General features: G+C 54.3%; 1 protein-coding gene across 4 annotated transcripts in view; it reads right to left on the bottom strand.

The window, feature by feature from the left end:
* The window catches only part of NUP210 (nucleoporin 210), an 89557-nt gene that overhangs the window by 43519 nt on the left and 27289 nt on the right, over nucleotides 1–18749 (bottom strand). For all 4 annotated transcript variants that reach the window (XM_047781968.1, XM_047781957.1, XM_047781949.1 and 1 more), the window contains exons 7-14: nucleotides 14719–14877; nucleotides 14115–14183; nucleotides 12525–12631; nucleotides 11398–11538; nucleotides 10386–10523; nucleotides 9315–9470; nucleotides 7490–7688; nucleotides 2753–2898 (exon numbers count right to left, since the gene is read on the bottom strand). In XM_047781968.1, the coding sequence (XP_047637924.1) occupies nucleotides 2753–2898; nucleotides 7490–7688; nucleotides 9315–9470; nucleotides 10386–10523; nucleotides 11398–11538; nucleotides 12525–12631; nucleotides 14115–14183; nucleotides 14719–14877 (1115 nt within the window). The remainder of the gene's footprint in view (nucleotides 1–2752; nucleotides 2899–7489; nucleotides 7689–9314; nucleotides 9471–10385; nucleotides 10524–11397; nucleotides 11539–12524; nucleotides 12632–14114; nucleotides 14184–14718; nucleotides 14878–18749) is intronic.

Raw genomic sequence — 18749 nt, 5'->3', positions numbered from 1 at the left:
GAATGAAGAGAGACTTCTGGGTCTACTTTCAGTGTAGGTTTAACTTTGGAGCCATATAAACAACATAAACATACACAGAATAAAGTTTAAAAAAGCAAATCCTAAGACTGAGAAGAGATGGAAACAAGTGATTCTGTGACAGAATGTTGATGTCAGTGCTGGGAAGACCAAGCCCACGTCCGGCCCCTCTTCTTGGATTAATTGATTACTTAACCTCTGCTTCCCAATATCTTCTAGGCCAAGAGTTGCAAACACCTGTAAGCCCAAAGCACTAATTCTGCCTGGTATCAGCTAAAGGGGGGTGGGATGTGTGCTTATGCCTGAATCAGCACTTGGCAATGAAGACAGCCAGGATTGATTAGCCATGTCTGCAGTGTCCTGTCTGAATAAGCACTTGGCATAAAAGCAGCCAGGAACAATTAGCAATGTCTGCAGTGCACACGGCTGGGTACAAGCAGGTGCCTAACTGCATTAGACCAGAGTCCACAAAGGCAGGGCAACTTCTGATTCAGAAGAGCTGGTGTGCTATGCAAGAGGAGGCTACTAGGAACACATCGAGTGAGTCTTTGACAGCTTAGCGCCTGGACAGAGCACTTGACAGTTCTGCCCCGAGCCCTACTTACCTGGACCCTTAAAGCCATGAGTGCTCATGCTGCTCAAGCAAAATGTCCCATCTCAGACCCTCTGCAGCAGAGACCCTCTGTGATGTCATGAGCCTGGGGTGAACCACAGCATCCCTCGCCCAGCCAGTGCCAGTCTCCTCTGCTTCCTCCATTTTGGTCCAGTGGGTATGCCAGCCTGCTGCTATGGTCATCTCTGCTGACCTGCCCACCAGAGCCCCTGACTCTCCACTCAGCATCCTCTGTGCCCTCACCCCAAGGGGCTGCATCCTAGTTCCCCAACTGGAATAGCCTGATGCCCTCACAAGTACAGGCTGATAACCACTCAATCTGCCCTGCAATCCTGGGCCTGGGGCAGTGCCCCAGCAAGCGGCACCTCAATACGGAGGGGGATCTCACCAAGTGACAGCTGTGAGAGGCATGAACCCTTGAGGAGGGAGGTGGGTGGGGGCAGGGGGATGATCTGCTGAGGCCTGTGGGGCTCAGGATCCCTTGGTTGGATGCTTACACCAAACCCTTAGCAAAGAAAGGGCATCACTTGTCAATGAGAAGTCTGTTCTTTTGATTTTTTTTTGAAGTTTCTTTAATGATTTTAATTTTTTTTCCATTACAGATGGTTTACAGTATTCTGTCAATTTTCTACTGCACAGCAAGGTGACCCAGTCACAGACTTTTTTTTTTTTTTTTTGCACTTTGAACACTTTTCTGAATATGCTACCCATTACCAACTCTCCAGGAACCCTGCCTTGTCCAGATGTGCACAGTTGTGTATGCACACACAATTCTGAGTGAGCCCATCTGCAGACCCTGTCTTGCTCCATGCCCACCAGAGAAGCCATCAAAAGGGCCCTTTTCTGCATGTGATCAGGGCCTTAGGCCCTTCCTCCCTGGACCTCCCTTCCCTCCTCAAGACAGTCACATGACCTGCTCCTGTGCTTCACTGGGGACCCAGCGCAAACCTCCTCAGGGAAGTCTTCTGGGATCCCCTGTCCAAGGCAGGACCTCCCATCACCTGCTGCCGCCCTTTGTAGATGGACCACCCTTCTCACCACTTGCCGTCACTTTCTGTATGTTCGTAAGTGCATTTGCTTCTCTGCCCCCACAACTAGAACTGAGCTGTCATGCGGCTGCATGACCTTAAGTAGGTTAAACCTCTACAAGACTCAGTGTCCCCACCCTGTAAAATGGATCCACTGAGAACCCCTAGCTCACTGGGTTACCACACAGATTCAAGGGAATGTGAATAGAAGCCAAGAACATAGGCCTAGCAATGCTCAGTAAATAAATGGCCCCACCATTGTTAACTGTCATTATCGTCAACTGTCATCCCCAAGTTACAGAGGGAAAGCATGAATCCAGCAGGACAGGCAACCTGTCTGAGTCCACCCAGCTGGTGTGCCCAGGGCTTAGCTGTGTCTCATTGCACAACCAGAAAAACTCTGCTACGGACATAGCAGGACATGGTAAACCTTGTTGGAGGATTTTTTTTTTTCACCACCACCCCGACAGGAAAGACTCTGCAAAAGCACTGCATTTCCCGTAATTAAAGCTGGAGCATGATCAATTATCACCTTCCCGCGTAATTCTCTTCTCATTCAGGCATAAAAGTGTCACCGCATCCTGTGCCAGAGAGACAGGTTAACAATCAACACAGCTAATGAAGGACGCTCGTAAATCGTACAGCTCCTCAGGGTGTCAAAGCACAGATGCTGGAGGAGGGAGAGGAGGGGCCCCGAGTCGCAGACCAGTCCTTCTCCTCTTGGGGGCTGTTTCCTGGTTTGCACAACAGGAGGGCAAGTCTGGTCAAGAGGCCTGAGCGCTGGCACTCTCTGTTCCTAGGTGGGATCCATGTGCCTTGGTCCAGGATCTGTACCACACTCGGGGGCTGCTACCCGCCCAGGGTTCTGTGGAGACCCCACCGGGTAACTCCGGAGTGGACCAGGAGGCCCCTCTTATCACTCACATTTGTCATCAAGGCGGCCCAGCTCCTTCTATAACTTCCTGATTTCAGCTCAAAAATCCCATGGACAGGGGAGCTGTTCCAAAAGCTATTCTGAACACATTTTAACACAGACTCACCAGAGCAAATGAGAAATTTGGGCAGGGAAGGAGGGGCAAGGCTGGGGGCTCACCTTGAGGGGCAGGTAGGCAGCAATGGTGATGCGGGCGCTCAGGTGGATGTGGCCGTGCTTGTAGGTCACAAGGAGCGTGGTGTGGCCCTGGGCCTCCGCCCTCACGGTGACGCCACTGCAGTGCTCAGGCCCCGGCCGCAGCCTCCCTGCAAGAGAGCCACCAGGTGCCATGAACGGAACAGAAACTTGCCTCTGCCAGCAAAGAGGGGACAGGCTGACAGCCCTCTTTCATTCTGGGCGTGAAAACAAAATTGAATGTTTTTCACTATTTTTAAGCATAATTCTCATACCAAAAAGCACAGACAATTCACGATGATTTTCCCCCACAGACTGAACATACCCTGTATCCAGGATGGGGATCGAGAAACAGTATGACCTACACCACCTGACACTGCCCCCCATCTCCTGTGGACCCTTCCGGGTGAGAGCAGTGCAGGAAGGCCACACTGTGTATACAGGGAAACCCGGGCAACGGGACTTGGCCCAGTGGAAACAGGGAGTGTTCTCTGCATGGAATTCAGGAAGCATCATATCCAGCAGCCTGGTGAGCAGGGGACAGCCTGGAACCACCTGGGGAACGAGAGGAGATGCTGCCCTGGCTGTGGGTCCAGTCCTTGGGCCTCCAGGGGCACCTCCCCCAACTGCTCTTCTTCTGTGTGGGGGAGGGGACGGTTCCCGGCAAGTACTTGGTTCTTCCAAACCTTGACGAAGAACCTTGACGTGAACTTGGTGCTCCAGAAAGCTGCACCCAGAAGCTCTGTCCTGCATCCTCCACACATAGGAGGATTTGTGAGAAGCACAGGGACATGGTACTTGGAGTCACCAGAACTGAACAGAATGACGAACTGTCCCAGTACCTCCCAACAGCCCCATGTGTGGTTCTGAAGGGAAAAGGCTGAGCCACACTCAGGACAGACGTGCAGACCCTGGGCACTGCCTGCCCACACTCATGGTCCCCAAGGTCATGAGGGGCCGAGGGGAACAGGTGTCCTTCGGCCTATGTTAATGATGCCCAAGAGTCCACGACAGAATAGCAAAGTCCTACAAGGCAGCCTATTGGGGGGGAGGGGTCAGAGGAGAGGGGGTGGTCCCCCAGGGAGGTTTAGGGTAACTTCCTGTGCAGCCGAGTTCCCTGACTATCACACGGGAGTGGGGGGTGGTCCCCTTTCCCTGTCCAGGAAGGAAATGGAGAGCAGGTATCTGGGCAGAATGGATCAGGGGTGTCGGGCACACATAGGACAGAAATGACAGGACATTTCCAGGACCACCCCCCCAAGCACAGTGCTCTGTGTCTCCACTGAAACACCCCCTGTCAGGGCCTGGAAGCGTCAGCTCTGACGCAGGACCCTCTGCTCACGGGGCTGTCCTTCTGTGAGCTCCAGGCCTCAGCTGGTGGGGCCCCGGCCACCTCTTCCCCATTAAGCCAGGCTCAGGTCCTTGGACCGCACAAGGCTGCAGTCAGTTTTCTATCCAACACAGGAGACAGAAATAACGTATCTGTGGATTTCACTACCAGCTTCTGGGGACTCGCCATTCCAAGGCAATGCAGAAAATCGTCTCCTGTAGCCAAACAGGGGTGGGACTCAGACTTCACGAAGGATGTCAGAACAACAGGGACGTGGATGTTGGTCAGAGAAGTAAACCCTCCAGACCTGCCATGTCCCTCTTAGAGCCCGAGAGAGTCCCAAGGACACACAAATAAAGATGCTTTCTCAAGTCCTTGTAGAGTAAGTGTCCCATTGGAGAACACTGTGGACAAGCAGGCTGTTAGAGGCGGTGCCCCACTCATCTCACCCCACTCTGTCCTATGGACCATGCACAGGCTGCCCCAGGGGGCCTGCTCCCCTGCACCTTGGCTCTACCAGCCACAGGCGGTGCTGTGTCCTCAGGCAAATCACTTACCCTCGGGAGTTCCCACTGTGGCATAGAAGAAACAAATCTGACTAGTAACCCCGAGGTGGCAGGTTCGATCCCTGGCCTCACCCAGTGGGTTAAGGATCCCACGTTGCCATGAGTTTTGGTGTGGGTCAAAGATGCGGCTTGAATCCTGCGTTGCAGGTGCTGTGGTGTAGGGCAGCAGCTGCAGCTCCGATTCAACCCCTAGTCTGGGAACCTCCATATGCCGCTAGCATGGCCCTAAAAAGCCAAAGGGGGAAAAAAAAAATGACTTACCCTCTCTGGTTTGCATTTTCCTCATGTGGAAAGCGGTGGTCATAATAGATATAACAGTGCTTGGTGCACAGTGTGTGTCTGATGAATAGAGTTACCTAAATCCCTACCACCGAGGCAAAGAGCTAAGCAGTTAGCGCCCTTTCCTCTGTTCCTGAAAATGCACATATAAATTGTCTAATTATAAAAGTCATGTGGGTTTACGGTGAAAAGCTTGGGCAGAGACAGCAGTGACAGGTAATGCTGAGTACTGACTACACACGAGGGACTCCACCTATGAATTCTGCAATAGTCCTAGGAGGAGGGTCTTGTTATTCCCACTTTACAGACATGAAAACCAAGGCTCAGAGAAGTTGAGTCATTGACCTAAGTTGCCACAGCTGGGAAGCAGCAGAGCTGGAACTCACACCCAGCTGCTCTGGTTTGGGGGCCCCTACTTTTCTCTGTGATGTGACTGATCCCTGAAGGACACCCAGAAACCCCCATAGTCCCTTCACACGATCGCTGTTCACGCTTCACATTTCTTTAGAGTCTCTTTTCTGTTGTGCAGATACACACACACAAGGAAAAATGCACACACGTGTTCAGAGACACACCGACTTTGCAGCTGCTTCAGTGTAAAGTGTGCAGGTGTGCGGTACACAGGCCATTTGGTAACCACTGTTGGGTACTGAGGCCCAGAGTTTAGTGGCCTCACATAGCGGCCACCTGCTCTGTGCTGGTGGCTCTGCAGCTCATGGGGCATGTGACCAGACAGAGGCCCACGCAGCTGTGTATGAACCTCTGGGCTGCTGGTGGTATGGAGGGCTGCCTTGTGCTGCTTGGGGCTCGTGCAGCATTTCCTCTGGGGGACCGTCGGGTCAGTCCCAGGAGGAAGGAATATCCCCTCTGGCCCTCACCTCCTTGGAGTGCTCACGTTCAGCTTTTGTTCCCCTTTGGTCATTTTTATTAGCTATCTTTCTCTAAATGGCTGCATCAAGTCACACTGCTACCAGGCACTGTGTTAGGTCCTGCCCATACTTGGCATTTTCCACATTTGAAAAAGCCATTCTGGTGGCATTTTATAGTTTTCTTTGTCCCTGAGATCCTACAGCTAACATGTGGCTATTTCTCTGCTGCACACCTGCCCACACCCACACACGCCCTTTCCCACCCATCAGTCCATCTTATGCTTCGGTGAATCCAAAAGGAAGCCGCAGGTCTTGGTACACTTCATTCTAGATGCTCTAGTACACACGTGATTACCTACAGGCAACTTTCCTTTAGGGCTGTTTTCTTCTCAAGGGCAGATTTACATACAGTGAAACACATAGATATAGAGCGGGGCCGGCTGAGTTCCAGCCAACGGAGCGCTGGGACCCAGGACTGTGGAAGTTGAGTTCCGTCCTCTCCTGGGGCCGCATGGCTGCAGCCACATCCAGGAGGCACATGAGGGCGGTGCAGGCAGTGGCTCTTCTGCCATCAGTGCGCCTCCCTTTTCCAGGCTAATGTTTTCCACCATAAAGTCTGGTTTCTCCTAGATGATCAGTGGGGCTGCAGCAGCACCTCCAGGGGAGGATGTGAACTTGATGATGTTTGGTGATGTTCTGTGATGCTCCAAGAAGCTTCATGTTCAAACAGGTCCACGAGGGACCACAACCACAGCAGTGGCATGGAAAGCTGCTTGGCCCCACAGGCGAGCCTACAGACACCTCTGCCCGTCAAGCTTCCTAAACTCTGCCAGGGCTAAGTGGTCACTCCTCTGCTCTAAAACCACTGGTGGCCCCCACTCTGGATCCTGAGGTCCACGCTCCCCCAAGGATTTGACAGGTTCTTCCACCCCAGGTCACCGTGCACACACACCCCACGGTGTGCCTGTGAACACTCTTCTCTGTTCCCTCTGACCCTGCCTGAGGCTCATCCATCATCAGCCTGTGGTTTTTGTCATCTGCACCTGGAGGGGACTCTCCAGGCCCACCCCCCAGGGAGGCCCCATTTCCCAGGGACTAAGACCTGGGGTCAGGGTCAGACACAGCTGGCTCCATATCATATCCCACCTGGACCCTTGTGGGCCCTTGAGCAGCTATGCAGCTTTGGTCCCTTTGTCCGACATGGGGACTGACCACAGTCCCTCCTCCCACAGCAGATATAAAGCCTGGTGAGGCCACGCACCAAGTGCACACACCACATCTGGCAGGGTGACAAGCAGCTCTGCCATCAACATCACTGCCCAGCCCTGCAGGGGTGCCCGGCATTGATGGCCCTGGAGGGGAGGACCATGTAGGCACAAAGTTGTTACGATCCTGTCACTCATACCTCCTATGAATAGTGTATTCTGAGGACCTACTGCGTTCCAAGCCCTGCAACAAGCGCAGTGACATTTGACTCTAGGAAGACACCCATTCTAGAGACGTGAAAACAGATTCAGAAAGCCAAGTGACAAGGCAGCCACCCAGTAGTAAGATCCAAACCATTGCTGATGGTGGACAAGCAAACAAATGCCACTGCTCACCCTATGACTGCCCAAGCCCCCATTTAGGAACCTGGGGCGGTTCACGCTGAGAGCCCAGGCTCACGGCGCTGGCTTACCCGGAAGTGGCTGGAACACGCCCTGGTTCTCCACCTCAACTGCCAAGTCGAAGTGGGAGCAGTCACTCAGGGTGACCACCTCGTCGGCCCCGCCAGGCATGAGGCCGCTGATCCTCAGGGGCAGCTCCAGGGTCTGGCCCACGCGGGCCTCCACAGGGCAGGGGGCGAACTCCATGCCGCTGGGCTCGATCACATATACCTGAGGGCGGGGCGTGCATGGTCAGAAGGGCTGCTGCGTGTGGACACTGAGCATGTGTCGGGGAGAAGCCTGCTCTTTGGGGCATGAGGGGTATGCTGGGGGCTGGGGAACAGCCTTCGGGGAAGGCCTCTGAGGAGGTGACAGAGGAGCTGAGATCTGGGGGCCATGTCAGAGGCAGCCAGATGAAGGTCTGGAGGAAAGCATTCTGGGAAGAGGAGACGGTCTGTGCAAAGGTCCTGAGGCACATCCAGCTCAGCTCAAAGAAGAACATAAAGAAGGCAAGTATGGAGTTCTCATTGTGGCTCTGCGGAAACCAATCTGACTAGCATCCATGAGGATGCAGGTTGGATCCCTGGCCTTGATCAGTGGGTAAGGACCTGGCTTTGCCGTGAGCTGTGGTGTAGGTCACAGATGCCACTCAGATCCTGTGTTGCTGTGGCTGTGGTTTAGGCCAGCCCCTACAGCTCCGATTCGACCCCTGGTCTGGGAACCTCCATATGCTGCAGGTGTGGCCCTAAAAAAGACCAAAAAAAAAAGAAGAAGAAGGTGAGTGTGCAGAGTGAGAAGTATAGCAGCACCATCCACAGCCAGGACTTACACCAACAAATCCCCAACGCCAGGCTCTGTTTTGAGCCTCCTTGGTAAGAAGGTTCTATCACCAACCTTTCACCTGTCAGGAACCTGGTACAGGAGGTTCAGAACTTGCCCAGCTGAAGCACAGTGGCATGGGAGCCAGGCAGACTGGCCCTGGGAGCCAGGCTCTGACTGTCACACACTGAGGAACTGTCCTCAGGCTTTAGCTGAGTGACCGGGTGCAAGGTCACATTTACTGAGATGAAGATGGCTGAGGGAGGGGCAGGCCAAGCTGGTCACAGTTTATCCAAATACTTGATGACTAGGCGGCAGCTGAGTGCGCTGCGTTACAAGCCTCCTCACAGCCAAGCAGACTGCTCTTTCAGCAGGTGTGTGGGGATCAAAATAAAAAGCCTAGAACGAGCTGTCCGTCAGCATCCCAAACAGTGTCAGAGCAGGTTGGGATCGGATGCGCTATATATGGAGGTTCAATTTCTGTCCTAAATGAAGTAATGGAAGGGGATGAGCTCAGGGTTGAGAGGGTAGGAGAGAGCTGGGGTCAGGAGGCACCAGGTGGGGCTGGCGGAGGCTCACCTGCAGGAGGCCACCCCACCTCTGGCATTTGCTAGTACATTAGTCCCACGTCACTTGGGACAAACGCCAGGTATAGGGCCTGTATGCAGATCTGAACAGAAGTCAGGAAAGGAGTAGCCAGTCTGGTGGGGTTTGTAGCTCTCCTTTCACAATAAATTTGCAGCCCCACCCCCAGGGGCCCTTCGGACCTGGAGAATCATAGCTTTCAGGATAGGGAATCTTCTGGAATGACTCCTGTGAGTCTCTTGTGCTTCTGTGTCCTCTGGTCTCCCTTCTGGAAACCCTTCTGGCCCCATCACATGCCTGGTTTTGGGTGGCACAGCCACCTCCCTGACCTGGCCACAAGTTTATCAAGGGCAGGGCTGGGCCTGACACCCAACACACTGGCCGCCACCAACACCAAGTACAAGACTGAAGCCTAAATGCTGTTTCTGAAGTAAGCCTGAGGCTGGTGCTCACCTTCATCTCACCGAAATGTAGTGGGTTCTGCACATCATGGGCCTGGATCACACTGAGTCCAATGTCACTGCCAGTGGTCATCACGCCCTTGACGGTGACCGTGGCCACCATGGAGCTCGAGGAAGACCAGGTAAAGTTCCCACTCCCACCATGGGCCTGGGGAGGGAAGGCATCAGGTCAGTCTACCTGCCCACCTGTCCCTTTCTCTTCCATACCCTTGGCATCATGCAACCATGTGGAGAAATGTAGCATCAGCCAACATCTGGCCAGTGCTGCCTCTGCCTTCACTCTCTCCCACTGTCCCTTTCTGGTCCTCAAGTTCTGCAGACCTTGCGGCAGATACGTGCATGTGCAGTGCCCACAACGTTGGCCCCGGGACCCAGGAGCACCTCCCAAACTCAGGCTAGAGTGGGAAGACCCTCGCCATGGAGCTGGGTGCAGGACGTGGCCTCCCTGCCCACTCTCAGTACAGACCCCTGCTAGATCTGAGTCATCTGCCATGAAGTAAAGGACAGCCCAGCAGCCTCAGATCAGAGGCCACCACCCCAGAACCCTAGAGGGGCCAGGAAGGTGACACACTTGAGTGAAGGGGCAGCAGGTCTCAGTGTACAATTGCTGCCGGGGGACAGTGACAGGGATTGATGGGACTGGGCGGGCCACACAGGCACCACACCCTGACAACTAACACCAGGTGGGCAAGTGGAGACCAAGAACATGTGACATGGGGCAGAGTGGGGGATCTCTTCCCCTCGAATTTCAAATTTTTTTTTAAAGATACTTACGTGCTTTCAGAAATAGTTTTTTTACAAAAACAAACATGTGTGGCAGTTAAATCCATGTCCCAGGCTTTCTTTATCATGTTTTCTTTCCTATTTGTCAGGGTTTTTCCCTAATTACCAAAATACATTGCTGTGATAGAAACCTCAGAAAAGACAGAATGCTTAAAAGACACTGATTTAAAATTCTCTCCAGCCACTAAAAGGTAATAGTGACAGAAACAGAATGGACAAAAAGCCCCAACCTCATGGAAACACCCAAAGGAATGCACCCAGATGAGGGTCTCATGGTTACCTTTATTGTGTACTGATAGGCGCCTGTCTTTGGTTGCCATGGAAACGTCAAGATGCTGGGATACAGGGTGATGGGGACGTGGATTTCCACCTCCTGCTGATTCCACATGGGCACTCGTAGCGTGTGGACCCCTCCATCCTGCGAGAGGTGAGGGTGCCACATGCCATCATGACAACGAGGTCAGCACCCAAGGAGCCCCCACCCTCCCTGGGGATTGGGTACCAAGGGCAGATTTTGCGAGTGTGGGGGAGTAAGAAGGAAGTTGCCAGGTACCCTGGGGCCTTCTCCATCTCCATGGGAACGGCTTTTTGTGGCTCTGTAACTGCCACTCAAGTAAACGCTACTTGACTGCATCCTCACGGCACCCCTGACAGGATGTGCGCGCTTATCCCCACTTTACCGACAGGGAAATTGAGGCGTGGGGCATGTAAGTGACTCGCCTGAAGCCCCCAGAGTGAAAGTGGTAACTGTGGTGGGAACTGCCACCTAGTCCCCGGGGCATTTCTTCCTCGGGCAGGCCTGGGAGAGGTTTGCATGGGATGGGAAGGTAAGAACATCCACGCCACGCTCCCAATCAGCAAAATCTACTCCCACCGAAACTGACTGGCCTTTTAAATATGAGGGAAAATTGAAAAACGCTGATGGATTTGAGCAGCCAAAACAGCCAAAGAGATGCACGATGGTCCTGGTCAGTGCACCACTGGACACACGGGCCCAACACTGTTCCCTAGTGAGGAGTTCCTGCCTTAGTCCCAGTGGGCGCTGGCTCACCATTACAGTGGCCAGCAGAGGGCAGAGCAAGGGGGGCTCTGGACCAGCACAGGGACAGGGACAGGGTCAGGGAAGGTGGAAAACCCCATCCCAGAAACCACTGTGAGCCCAGAGTAGGAGGGACCCCCTGTACCCACCACAGCAGCAGTCAGTGGCCGCTGACTTCCATGGGCTCATGTCCAACCTGGGTGGACATTTCTACCACAGTAGCCCCAGGGTGGAAAAGGTGGTACCAACTTGCCTGGTCCACCACGGAGGTGAGGGCTGCCTCGATGGCTGTCTGTCCCTTCTTGGTCGCCCTGACATGATGGTGTGACCCATTCTGGGAAGAAGCCAGCACCTCGAAGAATTCTGCAGGAAGGGTGGTTTCGATGCGGATGTTCTAGAAGGCAGGGTAGGAAGGTGAGAGGTGAGCATCTGGGACAACTCAGGGAAGTAAGAACTTGGAAAAAAAGCAGTGTGACTCTGAATCAGAAGCCAAGCCAAGTCCAGGGGCCTGTGAGGCTCGGCAGCCTCTAAAAGCTGGCAAAGAAGCCACACAAAGGCCTGGAAATGAGCTCTGACTGCTCTTACCCCTGACCCCTCCCAGGCCACCCTCCCTGCATCATCCAATGACCCAGTGCCCAGGGGAGCGCAAAGCCTACCATCAGCTTGCTTGGACCCTGAGTCCCAACAAGGAAACCACCAAATATAAAAGAAGGACATCAAAAATCCTTAGTGCTAATTTCCCCCCAAAATAGTGATCGACTGTATCTCTGTTCAGTGCTACAAGGAAAACAGTGACTTCTGTGAAGAGCCTTAGGGAAACCTTGCCTCCTCCTTAAAGCCTGAGACTCTCACAAGGAAGGTCTTGGATGTTCTGATGAACCTGGGAATTCTCACAAAGGACCAGACGTGGCAGGGACTCCACTCCATCTCCCATTTGTGGGATGCTCTTCTCAGGGCTGGGAGCCCCCTGAGCCGGGCCTCAGTCTGGACAGGGTGCAGGGACTCCTGGCCCCATTGCCCTGCAGGGCAGAAGAGCAGGGATTCTCGATGCCATGAGGACCCTGTGCTCATGAGGGAATAGGAGGGCAGCTGGCAGGCGCCACCTCCCCCATCACCGCCTCCGTGAGCCCTGCCTCCCCTCCCCATGCCAGTCCTGAAGGGACCAGTGCCTGGGGTGCAGACTCACGGGCTGCCAGGGTCCTGGGATGCCCAAGGGACCCCACAACTCTCTCCTGGAGACCCAGCAGCGCCTCTAGGAAGCACCCAAATTCAGTCTGCCTGCACAGGTTCGGGGGGAGGGCTGTGCTTCGAGGGCTGCTCATTAGGCAGCTGCTCCATGAGAGGCACCCAATCTACCCCCCAGGCCCAAGGGGCACTCACGTCCGACAGGTAGATCTTGTTGCCAGACTTGTCTAGCACTTCGACAGTGACTTCATACAGGCGGCCAGTCTCCAGCACCCACCTGCCACCAGGCTGGACAGTGAAACCTACAAAACAGGCAGGTGCAAAACCTCACACTGAGGCTATAGGGGCCTGAAGCTGAGGAAGAGGATGGGCCCAGGCACCATCAGCACCCTGGGCCCCGCAGCACTCACTTGCACTCATCCAGGGGAAAGGACCAGCCACCGAGGATGGTGAGATCTAAAACCCACATCAGCTCTGAGCCCTCAGGTGCCCCAGGATGAAGCTTGACACATGCCCCTGTGACTGCTCCAGGACATTTGAACCTGATCCTGTTCAGAGTGGGTCTAGCTCTGCCCCATAGTGAGTCAACACTCTGAGCCCATAGTAGGTCTACATTGAATCTATAGTAGGTCTACACTCTGAACCTACAGTAGGTCTATATCCTGAATCAACAGTAGGTCTACACCCTGAATTCACCGTGAGTCTATACTCTGAACACACAGAAGGTCTACACCCTGAACCCATAGTAGGTCTACACTCTGAGCCCTCTCCCTGTGAGCTGGCCCTGCCGTCCCAGACCTCTGGCTCTGTCTCCATACATGTCACCCAGCTGCTTGCTGACCCTGGTGATGCCATGTGCTTCTCACCTCCACATCATCGCCAGGCTGTCCCCTCTGCCAGGATGACAGCCCCACAAAAGAGGGGCTGAGAAAACCCCTTCTCAAATACCACCTCCCAGAAGCTCTTCCCTTGCTGACTCTACCACTGTCCCGTCACCTCGTGTTTGCACTGGCCTCTCCCCACAAACTAAGTACCATGAGCCTGCTTCTCTCCTCCAGACCCCAGTGCCCAGCACAGGCCAGACAGATGGAAGGTACCGAGGACTCTGAGTAGATGGAGCTGAGAGGCATGGAGCCACCTGCTTAGGGCCACTACATTGTCAGTGTGGGTCCCACCCAGCAGCAGCTTCACAGGGCAGCTGACAAGAGGACCTGGGGCTGCCAGACATCAGCCAAACGCCCTCACCTGAACCACCTCAGTGTGCTCAATAGGTGAGTCAGCTCAGACCAAAGGAGGTCTGGCTTCTGTGGCCCAGGTGACTTGTGTGTCCAGGCATCTTTCCAGGGGTCCTTCCTCCAGAAGCTCCCGGCCCTGGCTGTGCCCCTCTGTGTCTGCCAGGGCTGTGGACTTTGCCCTTCTCGCTCAGCCTAAAGCCTCCCCTCCCCCACCTTCCCCACAGAGACGTCTACCAAACGTCCACAGTCTTGGTCAGGTCTGGGCAGGGCCCCGTGTAAAACCAGGAGACAAAGCCCTCCCCCCACCTTGTCTCGTTTCTCTCCCTGCAGAGCTGGCCACCCACCTGACCTCCGTCTATCTTCTGCTATTCTAGGCCTGGACAGGGCAAGGGTGGGGGCGCAGCCCCCCAAAGGGCGGGCTGTGTGCTGGTGGCCCGGGCCCCCCAGCTGGCAGAGCTGGCAAGAACGAAGCATTTACTGGGAGGCTGCTGCTTTGATTTTACTTTTTGGACTCCTATAATCACAAAGGATCCAGGATGCCCACACTCACCCAGGTATCCAGGTTCAACCACGTAGACAGTACTGTTGGGTAACCGGGAAGCTCCCTGCATGCGGATACCTGACATCTTCATTAAGGAGCGCAACACAAGGCAGCAGGTGACCTGGCTGGCAGCCCTCAGCCTCACTGAGGGTGACATCACTGCAGTACAAGAGGGGGTAGGCAGGCCCATGCCTGAGGCCACGTGGAGCACAGCCCTCATGCAGAATCAGAGGCCACAGGGTACTGCCTCCACTCACAAGGGGACACTAAAGACCACTGGGGGACACGTGTACAGGCCTGGAACAGGATGATCCACACATTGGTGTGGAAACAGCCTTGGCCAGGCTGCCCAGCTGAGACCAGAGAAGGTCCTGGAAGCGGGGATGGGGCCACTGACTCCCACCTCGGAGCCTCTCCAGTGAGTCACCCACAGAGGTGAGCGATTCCGCCCAGCCATGGTGCTATTTTGGTTCTTTCTGATTTTCAGACCTTCAGGGAAAAGAGAGCTATTTTCAGCTTCACTAAGCTTTCAGGGAGAATGGTGATTGGATTCCAATGAGCTGCTCTCCTGTGCAGGATGCACACAAGCCAGCACGTTGCCCGGAAAGGATATTCTTGTGGCCGAGGACCAGGCTGCTCTGTCCCAGCTGCACTGCCGTGACCGTCGAAGTGTCCTGGGCCAAGACGGCCACGGGCCGGCCCGGGTCTCCCTCAGGGCCCCAGACGTTGTCCTGAAGCTGCAGCTCATACTGGTCGGAAGGCATTGAGAGCTCTGGCCGCCCAAAAACAGGAGGAATGAGGTGGGGAGAGACAGAAAAGCAGGAAATGTGAGAAGCCAGTGTCACCTTCCTCCCTCCAACCCTGGACCCTGCTGTCAGTACAGCTGCTTGATTTTTTTATTTTTTGCTTAATTTCTTCCCGACATTTTCAATTTTAATATTATCTTCCATGCCTGTGGACAAGCTGCCACTCTGCATGCATTTTCAGAGGCAAAATCAGTTATTTTGTGGATGCCATGAGCGGCTTTTTTTTTTTTTTTTAAATTAAGCACAGCCTCTGACTCAAACTACCAGCTGTTGGCAGGATACCAGCATCAGACTTTTTTCTGCTCATCACAGAAGTGAGCTCTACTTCCATCCTGAGGGGTCCAGGTGGGGGGGCTCCCTGGACCTGTGCATCCTCTGGGGGCTTCCAAAAAGGCACTGGTCTGTGGCCTCCCATTGGATTTTGAGAGCTGGGTCTACAATCTGCAAAGAATCCTCTCTGTTGCTATCCTTACCACCTATGGGTGCTTCCCTGCTCTGTGTCCCACTGAGGAAGAGACCTTGCCCAGTCTGGGGTAGGATGGAAAACCATTTCCCCTGGGGAATAATGGGTTCTCCAAACCCACTGCCTCTGCATCTGTCTGCACCCTGTTCCCTAAAGCCCAGCAGCACTGAGAATTAAAACGAGAAACCAAGATGTGGCAGGACTGTGCAACGTGTTTCTGATGCACTTCACCTGTTTTACCACCAGCAACCCTTCAAACAGGCACCAATGATGCTCCCTCCCAAGAGATGAGGGAACTGTGGGAACTAAGACCAGAGTTCCCACTGCTCAGGCCCTGCAGCAGTACAAAGCAGAGCAGGGATTCAGAGGAAACAGAGCAGAACTGTGTGGACATACCCCCTCCCCAATCTGCAGGATTTCCTATCAAATGACCCTGTCACTGGGCCTATGGGGGTGGCCCTATCCCAGCCCTGTTGCATGAAGGATGGACAGGATGCTAGGACTATAGACAGCTTCCCCCGCTCGCACCTGGGGCCCAGGCAGGGACTGCCACAGGAAGTGCCCAGGACATGGATTCCAGAGGAGTTTCAGCCAGAGCATCCTTGGAACTCCCAGGAATGCTAAAAGGGAAGCAACCTGCCTATTTCCTGTCTGGGGGTATCTGTTGTATGTTCCTTTAGGTCCTCAAGAATCTGACCTGGAGCAGAGGGTTCTCCAGGTCCCTGGACCATCAGCATGACCTGGGAAACTGCCAGTACCTGGCCCCTCCCAGACCTGCTGAATCAAACAGATGGGGCCTGGCGGGGGCACGCAGCACAATTCTTTTGCACAGGCCCTGCAGGAGATCCCGTGCCACGTGCATGCTGGAATCAGGAAGCCCACTCAAGGAAGCCCACTTCCTGTGTAGACGGGGAAGCCCAGCAGAGCTGGGCTGAAACCCTTGCATGTGATGTTCCCAGTGCTCAGGTGCATGGAGGATACACATCACAGTAAAATGATAGGGTATCGCTCCAGTTCCAGAGCGAGGGATTCCTGCGGCTGCTGCACCAAGCACTGGCTTCCTCCCTTGCTGAACGTTCTCTGAACAAAGAATGCCCTTTGGGGAAATAAATACACTGACTCTCAAAAGAGCCTGCACAACACAGATGTAACCCTATTCACAAAACCCTAAAACAATGAAAACCAGAGGCGCATCTGACGGCTCCTTAATCACCTTAATCTCCTGAATCACCTCTCATTTTGCAGAACTCACTACTTGTAAGAAGCACTGAATACAGGCTTTATGGATCATTAACATGTTAATGATTGCTGTCAGTCCACAGAGCTGAGGCTGCTCAGTCTGGGCCCCAGACCAGCCCTGGGACCACCTGCTGAGTGAGGATTAAAGGGCCATCCCCATGGCCGCCCTTCAGTTCTAAAAGACTCAGTCTCTGACCCTCCAGATGTACCTCTGATTGTCAGAACCATCTGACCACAGAGCTCCTGGGGAGGTGGGTCTGAGGCCAGATGACAAGGAGCCCACTACTCCCCGGCCTGTGACCCAGCCCAGCAGGCAGCCCCGCATACACTGGCTCCAAGAAGCCATGGCTCAGAGCTGCGCTGGGTCCCTAGTCCTTCAACACCTGAGTCTGACACAGGAACCTCTGTCCAACACCATCCCTGCAGCTGGTTTTGTAAACCTCGGGGTAATTCAACCCAGGAATCCCCAGCACTCCCATCACTCTGCTTTTCAGACACCAACTTCCTCAGCCAGCGTGTTCTTCCCACATCTCGTTCTAGTAATTTGGTTTCTGTGCCAGGCACGTCTGTAACCCCAGCAAAGCGGACTGAGGACTGAGGGGAGAGGCCTGTGCCCCCTCCAGGAACCATGCCCCATGGCATCACAGATGCCCCTCTGCTAAGCTCCCCTCCACCCTCACCTGCCCCACCCAGGGGTGTCTGCAGGGCCACTGGAAAATCTCCTGACCACTGTACCCCAGCAGTGGCTGCAGCACAGCAGGGGCGCCGTCAACGGGCTTGCGAGAAAGCAAGCCACCACTCCAAGAAAGGCAGGCAAATGCCAGGAAGCAAAAGCACAAAGGGAAAGAAGAAGGAAGAAAGACTGAAGGGAAACCGGAGAACTAATTTGGGGTAACCGCCTGCTGACCTGTGACTCTGAGAACTGCCTCTAGGACGCCATGCAAGACAGGCTTGGGAAATTCACACCCCTTGTTAAAGACACCACTCCCCTGACTTTTCTCTCCAGTGGCCTGTTGAAAGTGATTGTGATGTGAATTATATCCCAATTTTTAACAACCCATCTACAAAAATGGACAGTGAGTGTCCACCTGGAAGTCTTGTTCATGCTGGATCTTCACTGGCTCCTCCCGCCTGTTCTCCCAAAGCATCTGTCTGGAATCCACTCCAGCCCCGCAGCACTGGTACCACCCATCCACCACACAGGTGTGCTTATTTTTGGAGGAATTTTCCATCTCAGTACCCACAGATGCCAGGGAGGCAGCTTCCCTATTTCCTCTCCAGGGTACCTTTCCTGTGCTCCATTCTTTGACTTCTCCATCAGTCAGTGACAAACCCGAAAGTTCTCTGCCTGTCTTGGGGTGCACTGTTCCTATGGTCCGTGACACCAAACTGATTTAGGGTAAGCCCTTAGGCCCTATTAATCCCCCCTAACCTCCCTAGTCCGGGCACAGCTCTCCACCCTCATAAGCCCCTACACCAAGGGGCCCCAAGCTGCCCTGGGAGAACGGAAGGTGGTTCTTGTGCTCCTTTGGGGCACAGGACTGCTCAATCCCACAGGAGTGATTAAGGCCAAGGACCTGTCAGCTCTGTGCTGTCGGGCGTTCTGTACCTCAGTTTTCTCATCTGTAAACGGGGTACTCATGAGATCCACCTCCCAGGGCTGTTGGGTCATCCCACCTAGAAAACACTCATCACAGTCAGACGTTTCCAGACCATCCTCAGGTCAGAACGCGCCTGGCAATGGTGCTCAGGTGTGAGATGGCATTTCCTGGCAGCCCCTGTGAGCACCCGCTGGCCTTTCCACTGTACCCACTGCACTCCCCTGAGGGCACTGGGCCAGGGTCCAGAGAGCTCCACCTCGGAGCCGGGTCCCCTTTAAGAGTCTGGGAAAGCCCCACCCATCCATCCCTGTGCTTCTAGAACCTGCTTCCCTAAAGTCTGGGCTACATGCCAGGCTCTGGACAGGACCCTCAGCTTGGCTTCGAACACACCCCGCCTGCATGATCACATGTGCAGAAGAGCTGGACACTGCTCCCAGTAAAAAGGATGTTCGGGATCCTCCTGTTGCTCGGCAGCAGGACACCCCATGTGGGAGAGCTGAGCCCCCAGGCAGGAGGGGCCTTCTGAGGCCTGCCC

This window comes from Phacochoerus africanus, chromosome 1 (genome assembly GCF_016906955.1).
Source record: "Phacochoerus africanus isolate WHEZ1 chromosome 1, ROS_Pafr_v1, whole genome shotgun sequence".
Classification (NCBI taxonomy): Eukaryota; Metazoa; Chordata; class Mammalia; order Artiodactyla; family Suidae; genus Phacochoerus; species Phacochoerus africanus.
Note: the sequence above shows the minus strand (reverse complement) of the source record. Positions and strands in the feature narration are given on the sequence as shown.